Source organism: Coturnix japonica, chromosome 17 (assembly GCF_054131305.1).
Source record: "Coturnix japonica strain WE chromosome 17, WE-NBRP24, whole genome shotgun sequence".
NCBI lineage: Eukaryota > Metazoa > Chordata > Aves > Galliformes > Phasianidae > Coturnix > Coturnix japonica.
Genome location: NC_140679.1, coordinates 528890 through 547078, shown reverse-complemented (window position 1 = coordinate 547078; position 18189 = coordinate 528890). Strand labels below are relative to the sequence as shown.

General features: G+C 54.3%; 1 protein-coding gene across 1 annotated transcript in view; it reads right to left on the bottom strand.

Annotated features, from left to right (window-relative positions):
* LOC146757970 (protein spinster homolog 1-like) overlaps window positions 1-18189 on the bottom strand; it is a 44627-nt gene that overhangs the window by 8690 nt on the left and 17748 nt on the right. Inside the window, exons 5-8 of the mRNA XM_085518224.1 lie at window positions 14003-14152; window positions 12658-12847; window positions 5663-5728; window positions 1353-1451 (exon numbers count right to left, since the gene is read on the bottom strand). Of these exons, the coding sequence (XP_085374350.1) occupies window positions 1353-1451; window positions 5663-5728; window positions 12658-12847; window positions 14003-14152 (505 nt within the window). The remainder of the gene's footprint in view (window positions 1-1352; window positions 1452-5662; window positions 5729-12657; window positions 12848-14002; window positions 14153-18189) is intronic.

Below are 18189 nucleotides of genomic sequence, written 5' to 3'. Positions count from 1 at the left end.
TTATATGGGGTTATATGGGGTTATATGGGGTTATATGGGGTTATATGGGGTTATATGGGGTATATGGGGTATATGGGGTTATATGGGGTGTATGGGGTTATATGGGGTTATATGGGGTTATATGGGGTTATATGGGGTTATATGGGGTTATATGGGGTGAGGAGCAGAGAACGTTGTAGGGCCAGAACCTCGGCCCCATAGGAGAACACAGAGCGGGAGCGGAGGGTGTCACTGAGCTGTGGGGTGTATGGGATATATGGGGTTATATGGGGTTATATGGGGTGTATGGGGTTATATGGGGTGTATGGGGTTATATGGGGTGTATGGGGTTATATGGGGTTATGTGGGGTTATATGGGGGTATATGGGGGGATATGGGGTTATATGGGGGGATATGGGGTTATATGGGGTTATATGGGGTTATATGGGGGGATATGGGGTTATATGGGGGGATATGGGGTTATATGGGGTTATATGGGGTTATATGGGGGTATATGGGGGTATATGGGGTTATATGGGGTTATATGGGGTATATGGGGTATATGGGGTTATATGGGGGGATATGGGGGGATATGGGGGGATATGGGGGGATATGGGGGGATATGGTGTTATATGGGGTTATATGGGGTTATATGGGGTTATATGGGGGGATATGGGGTTATATGGGGTTATATGGGGGGATATGGGGTTATATGGGGTGTATGGGGTTATATGGGGTTATATGGGGGTATATGGGGTTATATGGGGTTATACGGGGTGTATGGGGGGATATGGGGTTATATGGGGGGATATGGGGTATATGGGGTTATATGGGCTTATATGGGGGGATATGGGGTTATATGGGGTTATATGGGGTTATATGGGGGGATATGGGGTTATATGGGGTTTATGGGGTTATATGGGGTTATATGGGGGGATATGGGGTTATATGGGGTGTATGGGGTATATAGGGTTATATGGGGTTATATGGGGGGATATGGGGGGATATGGGGTTATATGGGGTTATATGGGGTTATATGGGGTTATATGGGGTTATATGGGGGGATATGGGGTTATATGGGGTTATATGGGGTTATATGGGGTGTATGGGGTTATATGGGATATATGGGGTATATGGGGTTATATGGGGTTATATGGGGTTCTATTGGGTTCTATGGGGGGATATGGAGTCCTATGGGGTCCTATGGGGTTCTATGGGGGGATATGGGGTCAGATGGGGGGTTAGATGTGGGCATATGGGGTTCTATGGGGGCATATGGGTTCTTTATAAGGTTATATGGGGGGATATGGGGTAAACGAGGTCAATTAGCATACTAATTAGCATACTAATTAGCATGTTAATGAGGTACTCACCACCCCGACCAGGTAGGGGCTGCCTGCGTCCCCCAGCAGATGAGACACCACGATCTGAACGGCCTCGGCCGTGGAACGGCGCCACGGGACAACCACGTACTAATTAGGGTTCGTTAATTAGGGGTAATTAGGGCAGAACCCCATAGGGTCCAATAGAGCCCATAGAGACCCCATAGAGTCCAATAGATCCCATAGAGCCCAATAGACCCCATAGAGCCCAATAGACCCCATAGAAACCCCATAGAGCCCAATAGATCCCATAGAAACCCCATAGAGTCCAATAGACCCCATAGAGACCCCATAGAGCCCTATAGACCCCATAGAAACCCCATAGACCCCATAGAGCCCAATAGACCCCATAGAGCCCCCATAGACCCCAATAGACCCCATAGAGCCCAATAGACCCCTCAGAGACCCCATAGACCCCAATAGACCCCATGGAGCCCAATAGAGCCCATAGAGCACAATAATAGACCCCATAGAGCCCAATAGATCCCATAGAGCCCAATAGATCCCATAGAAACCCCATAGACCCCATAGAGCCCAATAGACCCCATAGAGCCCAATAGACCCCATAGAGCCCAATAGACCCCATAGAGCCCCCATAGAGCCCAATAGACCCCATAGAGCACAATAATAGACCCCATAGAGCCCAATAGATCCCATAGAGCCCAATAGACCCCATAGAGCCCAATAGACCCCATAGAGCCCAATAGACCCCATAGAGCCCAATAGACCCCATAGAGCACAATAGACCCCATAGAGCCCAATAGACCCCATAGAGCACAATAATAGACCCCATAGAGCCCAATAGATCCCATAGAGCCCAATAGACCCCATAGAGCCCAATAGACCCCATAGAGCACAACAATAGTCCCCATAGAGCCCAATAGACCCCATAGAGCACAATAATAGACCCCATAGAGCCCAATAGACCCCATAGAGCACAACAATAGACCCCATAGAGCCCAATAGACCCCATGGAGCCCAATAGACCCCATGGAGCACAATAATAGACCCCATAGAGCCCAATAGACCCCATAGAGCACAATAATAGACCCCATAGAGCCCAATAGACCCCATGGAGCCCAATAGACCCCATGGAGCCCAATAGACCCCATAGAGCACAATAATAGACCCCATAGAGCCCAATAGACCCCATAGAGCCCAATAGACCCCATAGAGCACAATAATAGACCCCATAGAGCCCAATAGATCCCATAGAGCCCAATAGACCCCATAGAGCCCAATAGACCCCATAGAGCACAATAGACCCCATAGAGCCCAATAGACCCCATAGAGCACAATAATAGACCCCATAGAGCCCAATAGATCCCATAGAGCCCAATAGACCCCATAGAGCCCAATAGACCCCATAGAGCACAACAATAGTCCCCATAGAGCCCAATAGACCCCATAGAGCACAATAATAGACCCCATAGAGCCCAATAGACCCCATAGAGCACAACAATAGACCCCATAGAGCCCAATAGACCCCATGGAGCCCAATAGACCCCATGGAGCACAATAATAGACCCCATAGAGCCCAATAGACCCCATAGAGCCCAATAGACCCCATAGAGCACAATAATAGACCCCATAGAGCCCAATAGACCCCATAGAGCCCAATAGACCCCATAGAGCCCAATAGACCCCATAGAGCACAATAATAGACCCCATAGAGCACAATAATAGACCCCATAGAGCCCAATAGACCCCATAGAGCCCAATAGACCCCATAGAGCCCCCATAGACCCCATAGAGCCCAATAGACCCCATAGAGCCCAATAGACCCCATAGAGCCCAATAGATCCCATAGAGCACAATAATAGACCCCATAGAGCCCAATAGACCCCATAGAGCCCCCATAGACCCCAATAGACCCCATAGAGCCCAATAGACCCCTCAGAGACCCCATAGACCCCATAAAGACCCCATAGAACCCAATAGACCCCATAGAGTCCAGTAGACACCATAGAGCACCATAGACCCCAATAGAACCCATAAAGACCCCATAGAGTCCAATAGATCCCATAGAGACCCCACTGATCCCAATAGACCCCACAGAGACCCCATAGACCCCAATAGACCCCATAGAGCCCAATAGAGCCCATAGACCCCAATAGATCCCATAGACCCCATAGAGCCCAATAGACCCCATAGAACCCAATAGGCCCCATAGATCCCATAGAGACCCCATAGAGCCCAATAGACTCTATAGACCCCATAGAGACCCCATAGAGACCCCATAGAGACCCCATAGACCCCAATAGACCCCATAGACCCCATAGAGACCCCATAGAGACCCCATAGACCCCAATAGATCCCATAGACCCCAATAGACCCCATAGACCCCATAGAGACCCCATAGAGCCCACATAGACCCCATAGAGCCCCCATAGACCCCATAGACCCCATAGAGCCCCCATAGACCCCATAGAGACCCCATAGACCCCATAGAACCCAACAGGCCCCATAGATCCCATAGAGCCCAATAGGCCCCACAGATCCCATAGAGACCCCATAGAGCCCAATAGACCCTACAGACCCCATAGAGACCCCATAGAGACCCCATAGACCCCAATAGACCCCATAGACCCCATAGAGACCCCATAGAGACCCCATAGACCCCAATAGATCCCATAGACCCCAATAGACCCCATAGACCCCATAGAGCCCCCTATAGAGACCCCATAGAGCCCACATAACCCCATAGAGCCCATAACCCCATAGACCCCATAACCCCATAACCCCCATTAGACCCCATAGACCCCATAACCCAATAGACCCCATAACCCCCATTGACCCCATAACCCCCATTGACCCCATAGACCCCATAACCCCATAGCCCCCATAACCCCATAGAGCCCCATAGAGCCCATAACCCCATAAGCCCCATTGACCCCATAGCCCCCATTGACCCCATAACCCCATAGCCCCCATTGGCCCCATAGCCCCCATAGACCCCATTAACCCCATAGACCCCATAACCCCCATTGACCCCATAGCCCCCATTGACCCCATAGAGCCCATAGACCCCAATAGACCCCATAGAGCCCCCATAGACCCCAATAGACCCCACAGAACCCCTCATTGACCCCAATAGACCCCATAGACCCCATAGAGCCCCCATAGACCCCAATAGACCCCATAACCCCCATTAGACCCCATAGACCCCAATAGACCCCATAGAGCCCCACAGACCCCATAGAGCCCCCATAACCCCATAGACCCCATAACCCCCATTGACCCCATAGACCCCAATAGACCCCATAGAGCCCCCATAGACCCCATAATCCCCATAGACCCCATAACCCCCATTAGACCCCATAGAGCCCCCATAACCCCATATACCCCATAACCCCCATAGACCCCATAACCCCCATTGACCCCATAAGCCCCATAGACCCCAATAGACCCCATAACACCAATAGACCCCATAACCCCAATAGACCCCATAAGCCCCATAGACCCCAATAGACCCCATAACCCCAATAGACCCCATAAGCCCCATAGACCCCAATAGACCCCATAACCCCAATAGACTCCATAACCCCATAGACCCCATAACCCCCATTAGACCCCATAAGCCCCATTAAACCCCATGGAGCCCCCATAACCCCATAGACCCCATAACCCCATTGACCCCATAGAGCCCCCATAACCCCATAGACCCTAACAGACCCCATAACCCCATAGACCCCATAGAGCCCCATAGACCCCATAACCCCATAGACCCCATAACCCCAATAGACCCCATAGACCCCAATAGACCCCATAGAGCCCAATAGAGCCCACAACCCCATAGACCCCATAACCCCATTGACCCCAATAGACCCCATAACCCCATAGACCCCATAACCCCCATTGACCCCATAACCCCCATAGACCCCAATAGACCCCGTAACCCCATAGACCCCATAGACCCCATAACCCCATTGACCCCATAACCCCATAACCCCATAGCCCCCATAGACCCCATAACCCCATAGACCCCATAACCCCAATAGACCCCATAACCCCCATTGACCCCATAACCCCATAGACCCCATAGAGCCTTATAGACCCCAATAGACCCCATAACCCCATAGACCCCAATAGACCCCATAACCCCATAGACCCCATAACCCCAATAGACCCCATAACCCCATAGACCCCATAACCCCCATTAGACCCCATAACCCCATAGACCCCATAACCCCCATTGACCCCATAGACCCCATAACCCCCATTGACCCCATAACCCCCATTGACCCCATAGACCCCATAGACCCCATAGACCCCAATAGACCCCATATCCCCCTACCCACCAATAGGATGTCGGCCACGATGGCCCAGTTTAGGGACAGCAACGTCTCCCCAATGAAGATGAAAACCTATAGGGGAAAAAACAGACCCCAAATGGCCCCAAATGGCCCCATAGACCCCCCATAGACCCCATAGACCCCAATAGACCCCCCATAGACCCCATAGACCCCCCATAGACCCCATAGACCCCACATAGACCCCAATACACCCCAGTAGACCCCCCATAGACCCCCCATAGACCCCATAGACCCCCCATAGACCCCCCATAGACCCCAATAGACACCAGTAGACACCAGTAGACCCCATAGACCCCCCATAGACCCCATAGACCCCATAGACCCCATAGACCCCAATAGACCCCATAGACCCCCCATAGACCCCCCATAGACCCCCCATAGACCCCATAGACCCCCCATAGACCCCCCATAGACCCCATAGACCCCAATAGACCCCAATAGACCCCCCATAGACCCCATAGACCCCCCATAGACCCCATAGACCCCAATAGACCCCATAGACCCCCCATAGACCCCCCATAGACCCCAATAGACCCCATAGATCCCCCCATAGACCCCATAGACCCCCCATCGACCCCATAGACCCCCCATTGACCCCATAGACCCCAATAGACCCCAATAGACCCCATAGACCCCCCATAGACCCCATAGACCCCCCATAGACCCCATAGACCCCAATAGACCCCATAGACCCCCCATAGACCCCATAGACCCCCCATAGACCCCTCATAGACCCCATAGACCACCAATCCACCCCATAGACCACCCCATAGACCCCATAGACCCGCAATCCCCCCCCATAGACCCCCAATCCCCCCCCATAGACCCCCATAAACCCATAGACCCCCCATAGGCCCCATAGACCACCAATCCCCCCCCATAGACCCCCCATAGACCCCATAGACCCCCAATCCCCCCCATAGACCCCCTATTCCCCCCCACAATCCCCCAATCCCCCCCATAGACCACCAAAGACCCCATAGACCCCAATCCCCCCCCATAGACCCCATAGACCCCCATAGACCCCCAATCCCCCCCATAGACCCCCAATCCCCCCCCCATAGAACCCCATAGACCCCATAGACCCCCCATAGACCCCATAGACCCCCAATCCCCCCCCATAGACCCCATAGACCCCCATAGACCCCCAATCCCCCCCATAGACCCCCAATCCCCCCCCCATAGAACCCCATAGACCCCATAGACCCCCCATAGACCCCATAGACCCCCAATCCCCCCCCATAGACCCCATAGACCCCCATAGACCCCCAATCCCCCCCATAGACCCCCAATCCCCCCCCCATAGAACCCCATAGACCCCATAGACCCCCCATAGACCCCATAGACCCCCAATCCCCCCCCATAGACCCCATAGACCCCCATAGACCCCCAATCCCCCCCATAGACCCCCTATTCCCCCCACAATCCCCCAATCCCCCCCATAGACCACCAAAGACCCCATAGACCCCAATCCCCCCCCATAGACCCCATAGACCCCCATAGACCCCCAATCCACCCATAGACCCCAAATCCCCCCCCCATAGAACCCCATAGACCCCCCATAGACCCCCAATCCCCCCCCATAGACCCCATATTCCCCCCCATAGACCCCATATTCCCCCACATAGACCCCACAGACCCCCCATAGACCCCCATAGACCCCATAGAGACCCCCAATCTCCCCTAATCCCCCCCATAGACCCCCTATCCCCCCCATAGATCCCCTATTCCACCCCATAGACCCCCAATCCCCCCCCATAGACCCCATAGACCCCCTATTCCCCCCATAGACCCCCCAGACCCCATAGACCCCATAGACCCCCAATCCCCCCCCACAGACCCCATAGACCCTCAATCCCCCCCCATAGACCCCATAGACCCCATAGACCCCCAATCCCCCCCCACAGACCCCATAGACCCTCAATCCCCCCCCATAGACCCCATAGACCCCATAGACCCCCAATCCCCCCCACAGACCCCCCATAGACCCCATAGACCCCCATAGACCCCATAGACCACCAATCCCCCCCCATAGACCCCCTATTCCCCCCCATAGCCCCCCATAGACTCACGTATGCGGCGGTGACCCCGTATGGGGTGCAGAGCAGGGCCATCCTACCCCATAAACCCCCATAGACCCCCCCATAGACCCCATAGAGCCCCCATAGACCCCCAATCCCCCCCCATAGACCCCATAGACCCCCCATAGAACCCCAATCCCCCCCCCACAGACCCCACAGACCCCATACACCCCCTATTCCCCCCCATAGACCCCCAATCCCTCCTAATCCCCCCATAGACCCCATAGACCCCCTATTCTGCCCCATATACACCCAATCCCCCCCATAGACCCCCAATCCCCCCCCATAGACCTCCCATAGATCCCATAGACCCCCCACAGACCCCATAGACCCCCCACAGACCCCATAGACCCCATAGATCCCCCATAGACCCCATAGATCCCCCATAGACCCCATAGACCCCATAGATCCCCCATAGACCCCATAGAGCCCCCATAGACCCCATAGACCCCATAGACCACCAATGCCCCCCCATAGACCCCCATAGACCCCCCATAGACCCCATAGACCCCTAATCCCCCCCCATAGACCCCATAGACCCCCCATAGACCCCATAGACCCCATAGACCACCAATGCCCCCCCATAGACCCCCATAGACCCCCCATAGACCCCATAGACCCCTAATCCCCCCCCATAGACCCCACAGACCCCCCATAGACCCCATAGACCACCAATGCCCCCTATTTCCCCCATAGACCCCACAGACCCCATTGACCCCAAATGATCCCAAATGGCCCCAAACGATCCCAAACGACCCCATAGACCCCATAGCCCCCATAGCCCCCCATAGACTCACGTATGCGGCGGTGACCCCGTATGGGGCACAGATCAGGGCCATCCTACCCCATAAACCCCCATAGACACCATAGACCCCCCATAGACCCCATAGACCCCCCATAGACCCCATAGACCCCCTATTCCCCCCCATAGACCCCATAGACCCCCCATAGACCCCATAGACCCCCCATAGACCCCCTATCACCCCATAGACTCCCCATAGACCCCCTATCCCCCCCCATAGACACCCTATTCCCCCCCCATAGACCCCATAGACCCCACTGACCCCAAATGATCCCGAATGGCCCCGAATGACCCCAAATCCCCCCATAGACCCCATAGACCCCCAATCCCCCCCCATAGACCTCCCATAGATCCCATAGACCCCCCCACAGACCCCATAGACCCCCCACAGACCCCATAGACCCCATAGACCCCATAGATCCCTCATAGACCCCATAGACCCCATAGATCCCCCATAGACCCCACAGACCCCATAGAGCCACCATAGACCCCATAGACCCCATAGACCACCAATGCCCCCTATTTCCCCCATAGACCCCCCATAGACCCCATAGCCCCCCATAGACCCCATAGACCCCATAGACCCCATAGCCCCCCATAGACCCCATAGACCCCATAGACCCCATAGACCCCCCATAGACCCCCCCATAGACCCCATAGACCCCCAATCCCCCCCCATAGACCCCCAATAGACCCCCAATCCCACCCATAGACCCCATAGCCCCCCAGACCCCATATCCCCCATAGACTCACGTATGCGGCGGTGACCCCATATGGGGCACAGATCAGGGCCATCCTACCCCATAGAACCCCATAGACCCCATAGAACCCCATAGACCCCATAGACCCCCCATAGACCCCATAGACCCCATAGATCCCCCATAGACCCCATAGACTCCCAATCCCCCCCTATTCCCCCCATAGACCCCCTATCCCCCCCCATAGACCCCCTATTCCCCCCCCATAGACCCCTATAGACCCCATAGACCTCCCAAAGACCCCATAGACCCCATAGACCCCCAATCCCCCCCTATTCCCCCCCATAGACCCCCCATAGACCTCATAGACCCCCTATTCCCCCCCATAGACCCCATAGACCCCCCATAGACCCCATAGACCCCCCATAGACCCCCTATCACCCCATAGACTCCCCATAGACCCCCTATCCCCCCCCATAGACACCCTATTCCCCCCCCATAGACCCCATAGACCCCACTGACCCCAAATGATCCCGAATGGCCCCGAATGACCCCAAATCCCCCCATAGACCCCATAGACCCCCTATCCCCCCCCATAGACCTCCCATAGATCCCATAGACCCCCCACAGACCCCATAGATCCCCCACAGACCCCATAGACCCCATAGATCCCCCATAGACCCCATAGATCCCCCATAGACCCCATAGAGCCCCCATAGACCCCATAGACCCCATAGACCACCAATGCCCCCCCATAGACCCCCATAGACCCCCCATAGACCCCATAGACCCCTAATCCCCCCCCATAGACCCCATAGACCCCCCATAGACCCCATAGCCCCCCATAGACCCCATAGCCCCCCATAGACCCCATAGACCCCATAGACCCCATAGCCCCCCATAGACCCCATAGCCCCCCATAGACCCCATAGACCCCATAGACCCCATAGACCCCCCATAGACCCCCCCATAGACCCCATAGACCCCCAATCCCCCCCCATAGACCCCATAGACCCCATAGACCCCATAGACCCCCCATAGACCCCCCCATAGACCCCATAGACCCCCAATCCCCCCCCATAGACCCCATAGACCACCAATCCCCCCCCATAGATCCCCTATTCCACCCCATAAACCCCCAATCCCCCCATAGACCCCCCATAGACCCCATTGACCCCCTATTCCCCCCCATAGACCCCATTGACCCCAAATGATCCCAAATGGCCCCAAACGATCCCAAACGACCCCATAGACCCCCCATAGACCCCATAGACCCCATAGACACCCCATAGACCCCCCATAGACCCCATAGACCCCCATAGACCCCCCATAGACCCCCAATCCCCCCTAATCCCCCCATAGACCCCCAATCCCCCCCCATAGACCCCATAGACCCCCACAGACCCCCCATAGACCCCCAATCTCCCCTAATCCCCCCCATAGACCCCCAATCCCCCCCCATAGACCCCATAGATCCCCCATAGACCCCATAGACCCCCCAACCCCCCCCCATAGAACCCCATAGACCCCCCATAGACCCCATAGCCCCCCATAGACCCCATAGACCCCATAGCCCCCCATAGACCCCATAGACCCCTAATCCCCCCCCATAGACCCCATAGACCCCCCATAGACCCCATAGCCCCCCATAGACCCCATAGACCCCATAGCCCCCCCCATAGACCCCATAGACCCCATAGACCCCCAATACCCCCAATCCCCCCATAGACCTCATAGACCCCCCAAAGACCCCATAGACCCCCCATAGACCCCATAGACGCCCCATAGACCCCATAGACCCCAGAGACCCCCCATAGACCCAATCCCCCCCCATAGGCCCCCCCATAGACCCCATAAACCCCCATAGACCCCATAGACCCCCAATCCCCCCCATAGACCCCCAATCCCCCCCCATAGACCCCCAATCCCCCCCATAGACCCCCAATCCCCCCCATAGACCCCCCATAGACCCCCCATAGACCCCCAATCCCCCCCCATAGACCCCATAGACTCCCTATTCCACCCCATAGACCCCATAGACCCCCTATTCCCCCCCATAGACCCCATATTCCCCCACATAGACCCCATATTCCCCCACATAGACCCCACAGACCCCCCATAGACCCCATAGACCCCCCATAGACCCCATAGACCCCCCACAGACCCCATAGATCCCCAATCCCCCCCCATAGACCCCATAGACCCCATAGACCACCAATCCCCCCCCATAGATCCCCTATTCCACCCCATAAACCCCCAATCCCCCCATAGACCCCCCATAGACCCCATTGACCCCCTATTCCCCCCCATAGACCCCATTGACCCCAAAGGATCCCAAATGGCCCCAAACGATCCCAAACGACCCCATAGACCCCCCATAGACCCCATAGACCCCATAGACCACCAACCCCCCCCCATAGAACCCCTATTCCCCCCCATAGACCCCATAGACCCCCCATAGACCCCCAATCCCCCCCACAGACCCCATAGACTCACGTATGTGGCGGTGACCCCATATGGGGCACAGAGCAGGGCCATCCTACCCCATAAACCCCCATATACCCCCCCATAGAGCCCATAGACCCCCCCATAGACCCCCATAGACCCCATAGCCCCCCCATAGACCCCCCATAGACCCCATAGACCCCCCATAGACCCCCCCATAGACCCCATAGACCCCCAATCTCCCCTAATCCCCCCCGTAGACCCCCTATCCCCCCCCATAGACCCCATAGACCCCCCATAGACCCCATAGACCCCCAATCCCCCCCCATAGACCCCCTATTCCCCCCAAATGACCCCATAGCCCCCCATAGACCCCATAGACCCCATAGCCCCCCATAGACCCCCTATTCCCCCCCATAGACCCCATAGACCCCCCATAGACCCCACAGACCCCCCATAAACCCCCTATTCCACCCCATAGACCCCACAGACCCCATAGACCCCCCATAGACCCCACTGACCCCAAATGATCCCAAATGGCCCCATAGACCCCATAGAAACCCCATAGACCCCACAGACCCCCCATAGACCCCCAATCCCCCCCATAGACCCCATAGACCCCCAATTGCCCCCATAGACCCCCAATCCCCCCCCATAGACCCCCCATAGACCCCCAATCCCCCCCCATAGACCCCCATAGACCCCCCATAGACCCCTAATCCCCCCCCATAGACCCCCCATAGACCCCCAATCCCCCCCCATAGACCCCCCATAGACCCCCAATCCCCCCCCATAGACCCCCCATAGACCCCTAATCCCCCCCCATAGAACCCCTATTCCCCCCCATAGACCCCATAGACCCCCCATAGACCCCCTATTCCCCCCCACAGAACCCCTATTCCCCCCCACAGACCCCATAGCCCCCCACAGACCCCATAGCCCCCATAGACTCACGTATGCGGCGGTGACCCCATATGGGGCGCAGATCAGGGCCATGAGGAGACATGGGGCGGCCCCCAGCAGCCCCACAGCGCACAGTACGGGGTCGGCGTCGGGGCAATAGGGCCGCAGCCATTGGGACACTGACACCCCCGACCCCACACCCAGCACCCCCGTGGCGCACGTCACCAACCCAAACAGCAGGCTGGGGGATAATAGGGTCACACACCTTATAGACCCTATAGACCCCATAACCCCATATCCCTCCATATCCCCCCATATATCCCCCATATAACCCCATATAACACAATATAACCCAATATCCCCCCATATAACCCCATATCCCCCCATATAACCCCTATATCCCCCAATACCCCCCTTTATCCCCCCCATATCCCCCCCATATAACCCCATATCCCCCCCATATACCCCATATCCCCCCATATAACCCCATATCCCCCCATATAACCCCATATAACCCCATATCCCCCCATATAACCCCATATAACCCCATATCCCCCCATATAACCCCATATCCCCCCATATAACCCCATATAACCCCATATCCCCCCATATAACCCCATATAACCCCATATCCCCCCATATAACCCCATATAACCCCATATATCCCCCATATAACCCCATATATCCCCCATATCCCCCCATATATCCCCAATATAACCCCATATAACCCCATATAACCCCATATAACCCCATATCCCCCCCTATAACCCCATATCCCCCCATATAACCCCATATCCCCCCCACATCCCCCCCTATAACCCCATATAACCCCATATCCCCCCATATCCCCCCATATAACCCCATATCACCCCATATCACCCCATATCACCCCATATAACCCCATATAACCCCATATAACCCCATATCCCCCCATATAACCCCATATTCCCCCATATACCCCATATAACCCCATATATCCCCTATAACCCCATATAACCCCATATAACCCCATATTCCCCCATATAACCCCATAGAACCCCATATCCCCCCTATAACCCCATATCCCCCCATATATCCCATATAACCCCATATAACCCCAAATCCCCCCATATAACCCCATATAACCCCATATCCCCCCATATCCCCCCATATAACCCCATATAACCCCATATAACCCCATATTCCCCCATATAACCCCATATAACCCCATATAACCCCATATAACCCCATATCCCCCCATATAACCCCATATCCCCCCATATACCCCCATATAACCCCATATCCCCCCATATAACCCCATATATCCCCTATATAACCCCATATATCCCATATAACCCCATATACCCCATATATCCCCTATATGATCCCATATCCCCCCCTATAACCCCATACCCACCTCTCATAGGCGCTGCTCTCCGCCCCACTGCCCCCATCCCGTATCTGCGCCATCCTGGCCCTATATAGGAACGCTGGTGCCCATAGGGCCAGGGCCCCACTGACAAACGCCACCGCAGTGAATCCCAACGTGGACAGGACGAAGCTGCGGCTGTGGGATCACAGTCAGACCCTATAACCCCATAGAGACCCATAGAGACCCATAGAGACCCCATAGAGACACATAGAGACCCCACAGAGACACATAGAGACCCCATAGACCCCATAGAGACCCCATAGAGACACACCACCCCATATATATCCCATAGAGACCCCATAGAGACCCACCACCCCGTAGAGACCCCATAGAGACCCCATAGAGACCCACCACCCCATAGAGACCCCATAGAAACCCCATAGAGACCCAACACCCCATATATATCCCATAGAGACCCCATAGAGACCCACCACCCCAGATATATCCCATAGAGACCCCATAGAGACCCACCACCCCATAGAGACCCCATAGAAACCCCATAGAGACCCAACACCCCATATATATCCCATAGAGACCCATAGATCCACCCCACCCCATAGAGACCCCATAGAGACCCCATAGAGACCCATAGAGACCCCATAGAGACCCATAGAACCCCAACGTGGACAGGACGAAGCTGCGGCTGTGGGATCACAGTGAGACCCTATAACCCCATAGAGACCCATAGAAACCCCATAGAGACCCCATAGAACCACACCACCCCATATATAACCCATTGAAACCCCATAGATCCCCACCACCCCATATATATCCCATAGAGACCCCACAGATCCCCACCACCCCATAGAGACCCCATAGAAACCCCATAGAGACCCATAGAGACCCCATAGAAACCCCATAGAGACCCATAGAACCCCAACGTGGACAGGACGAAGCTGCGACTGTGGGATCACAGTGAGACCCTATAACCCCATAGAGACCCCATAGGGACACACTACCCCATAGAGACCCCATAGAGACCCCATAGAGACCCATAGAGACCCCATAGAGACCCACCACCCCATAGAGACCCCATAGAGACCCATACAGACCAATAGGGACTCATAGATCCCCCCCACCCCATAGATCACCCCCTCCCCATATATATCCCATAGAGACCCCATAGAAACCCCATAGAGACCCACCACCCCATAGAGACCCCATAGAAACCCCATAGATCCACCCCACCCCATAGAAACCCCATAGAGACCCCATAGAGACACACCACCCCATAGAGACCCCATAGAGACCCCATAGAGACCCACCACCCCATAGAAACCCCATAGAAACCCACCACCCCATAGAGACCCCATAGAAACCCCATAGAGACCCACCACCCCATATATATCCCATAGAGACCCCATAGAGACCCCATAGATCCACCCCACCCCATAGAAACCCCATAGAGACCCCATAGATCCACCCCACCCCATAGAAACCCCATAGAGATCCCATAGAGACCCCATAGATCCACCCCACCCCATAGAAACCCCATAGAGATCCCATAGAGACCCCATAGAGACCCCATAGATCCACCCCCACCCCATAGAAACCCCATAGAGACCCCATAGAGACCCCATAGACCCCATAGAAACCCCATAGAGACCCACCACCCCATATATATCCCATAGAGACCCCATAGAGACCCATAGAGACCCCATAGAACCCCAACGTGGACAGGACGAAGCTGCGGCTGTGGGATCACAGTGAGACCCTATAACCCCATAGAGACCCCATAGAGACCCATAGAGACCCCATAGAGACCTATAGAGAACCCATAGAGACCCCATAGAGACCCCATAGATCCACCCCACCCCATAGAAACCCCATAGAGACCCCATAGAGACCCCATAGAGACCCATAGAGACCCCATAGAGACCCATAGAGACCAAATAGAGACCCCATAGAGACACACTACCCCATAGAAACCCCATAGAGACCCCATAGAGACCCCATAGAACCCCAACGTGGACAGGACGAAGCTGCGGCTGTGGGATCACAGTGAGACCCTATAACCCCATAGAGAGACCCGGCACCAGACCATAGAGACCCATAGAGGCCCATAGAGACCCATAGAGACCCATAGAGACCCATAGAGACCCCATAGAGACCCATAGAGACCCATAGAGACACACCACCCCACAGAAACCCCATAGAAATCCCATAGAGACCCCATAGGGACACATACAGACCCCATACGGATACATAGAGACCCCATACAGACCAATAGGGACCCATAGGGACACATAGAGACCCCATAGGGACCCATAGAGACCCCATAGAGACCCATAGAGACACACCACCCCATAGAAACCCCATAGAGACCCCATAGAGACCCATAGAGACCCCATAGAGACCCCATAGAGACCCCATAGAGACACACTACCCCATAGAGACCCATAGAGACCCCATAGAGACCCCATAGAGACCCCATAGAGACCCACCACCCCATATATATCCCATAGAAACCCCATAGAGACCCCATAGAGACCCCATAGATCCACCCCACCCCATAGAAACCCCATAGAAACCCCATAGATCCCCACCACCCCATATATATCCCATAGAGACCCCATAGAGACCCATAGAACCCCAACGTGGACAGGACGAAGCTGCGGCTGTGGGATCACAGTCAGACCCTATAACCCCATAGAGACCCATAGAGACCCATAGAGACACACCACCCCATAGAGACCCCATAGAGACCCCATAGAGACCCCATAGATCCACCCCACCCCATAGAAACCCCATAGAGACCCCATAGAGACCCCATAGAGACCCCATAGAGACCCATAGAAACCCACAGACATACATAGACCCCATAGAGACCCCATAGAGACACACAGAGCCCCATAGGGACCCCATAGAGACCCCATAGGGACCCATAGGGACACACAGAGACCCTTACAGACCCCATAGAAACCCATAGACATACATAGACCCCATAGGGACCCCATAGAGACCCCATAGGGACCCATAGAGACCCATAGGGACCCATACAGACCCCATAGAGACCCCATAGGGACCCATACAAACCCATAGGGACCCATAGAGCCCCATAGACCCACATAGACCCCACAGAGCCCCATAGAGACCCCATAGAGACCCTGTAGGGACCCATAGGGACACATAGACCCATAGAGACCCCATAGGGACCCATAGAGACTCCTATATATCCCCCTATATACCCTTATATAAACACATACCCCTTATATGCCCCCTATATCCCCTATATACCCCCTATATGTACACATCCCCCCTATATACCCCCTATATATACACATACCCCCTATATCCCCCTATATATACACATCCCCCCTATATACCCCCTTATATATCCACATACCCCCTATATACCCCCTATATATACACATACCCCCTATATACCCCCTATATACCCTATATACCCCCTATATATCCCCTATATACCCCCTATATCCCCTATATCCCCCCTATATGCCCCTTATATCCCCCCTATATCCCCCTATATATACACATACCCCCTATAACCCCCTCTATCCCCTATATACCCCCTATATACCCCCTATATCTATACATCCTCCCTATATCCCCCTATATATACACATACACCCTATATACCCCCTATATATACACATACCCCCTATATACCCCGTATATATACACATACCCCCTATATACCCCCTTATATATCCACATACCCTCTATATACCCCTATATATACACATACCCCCTATATACCCAATATATACACATACCCCCTATATACCCCTATATATACACATACCCCCTATATACCCCCTATATACCCCCTATATCCCCCCTATATATACACATACCCCCTATATCCCCCTATATATACACATACCCCCTATATACCCCCATATATACACATACCCCCTATATACCCCTATATATACACATACCCCCTATATCCCCCCTATATATACACATACCCCCTATATACCCCCTATATATACACATCCCCCCTATATACCCCCTATATCTATACATCCCCCCTATATACCCCCTTATATATACACATACCCCCTATATACCCCCTATATATACACATACCCCCTATATACCCCGTATATATACACATACCCCCTATATCCCTATATACACATACCCCCTATATACCCCCTATATACCCCATATATACCCCCTATATCTATACATCCCCCCTATAT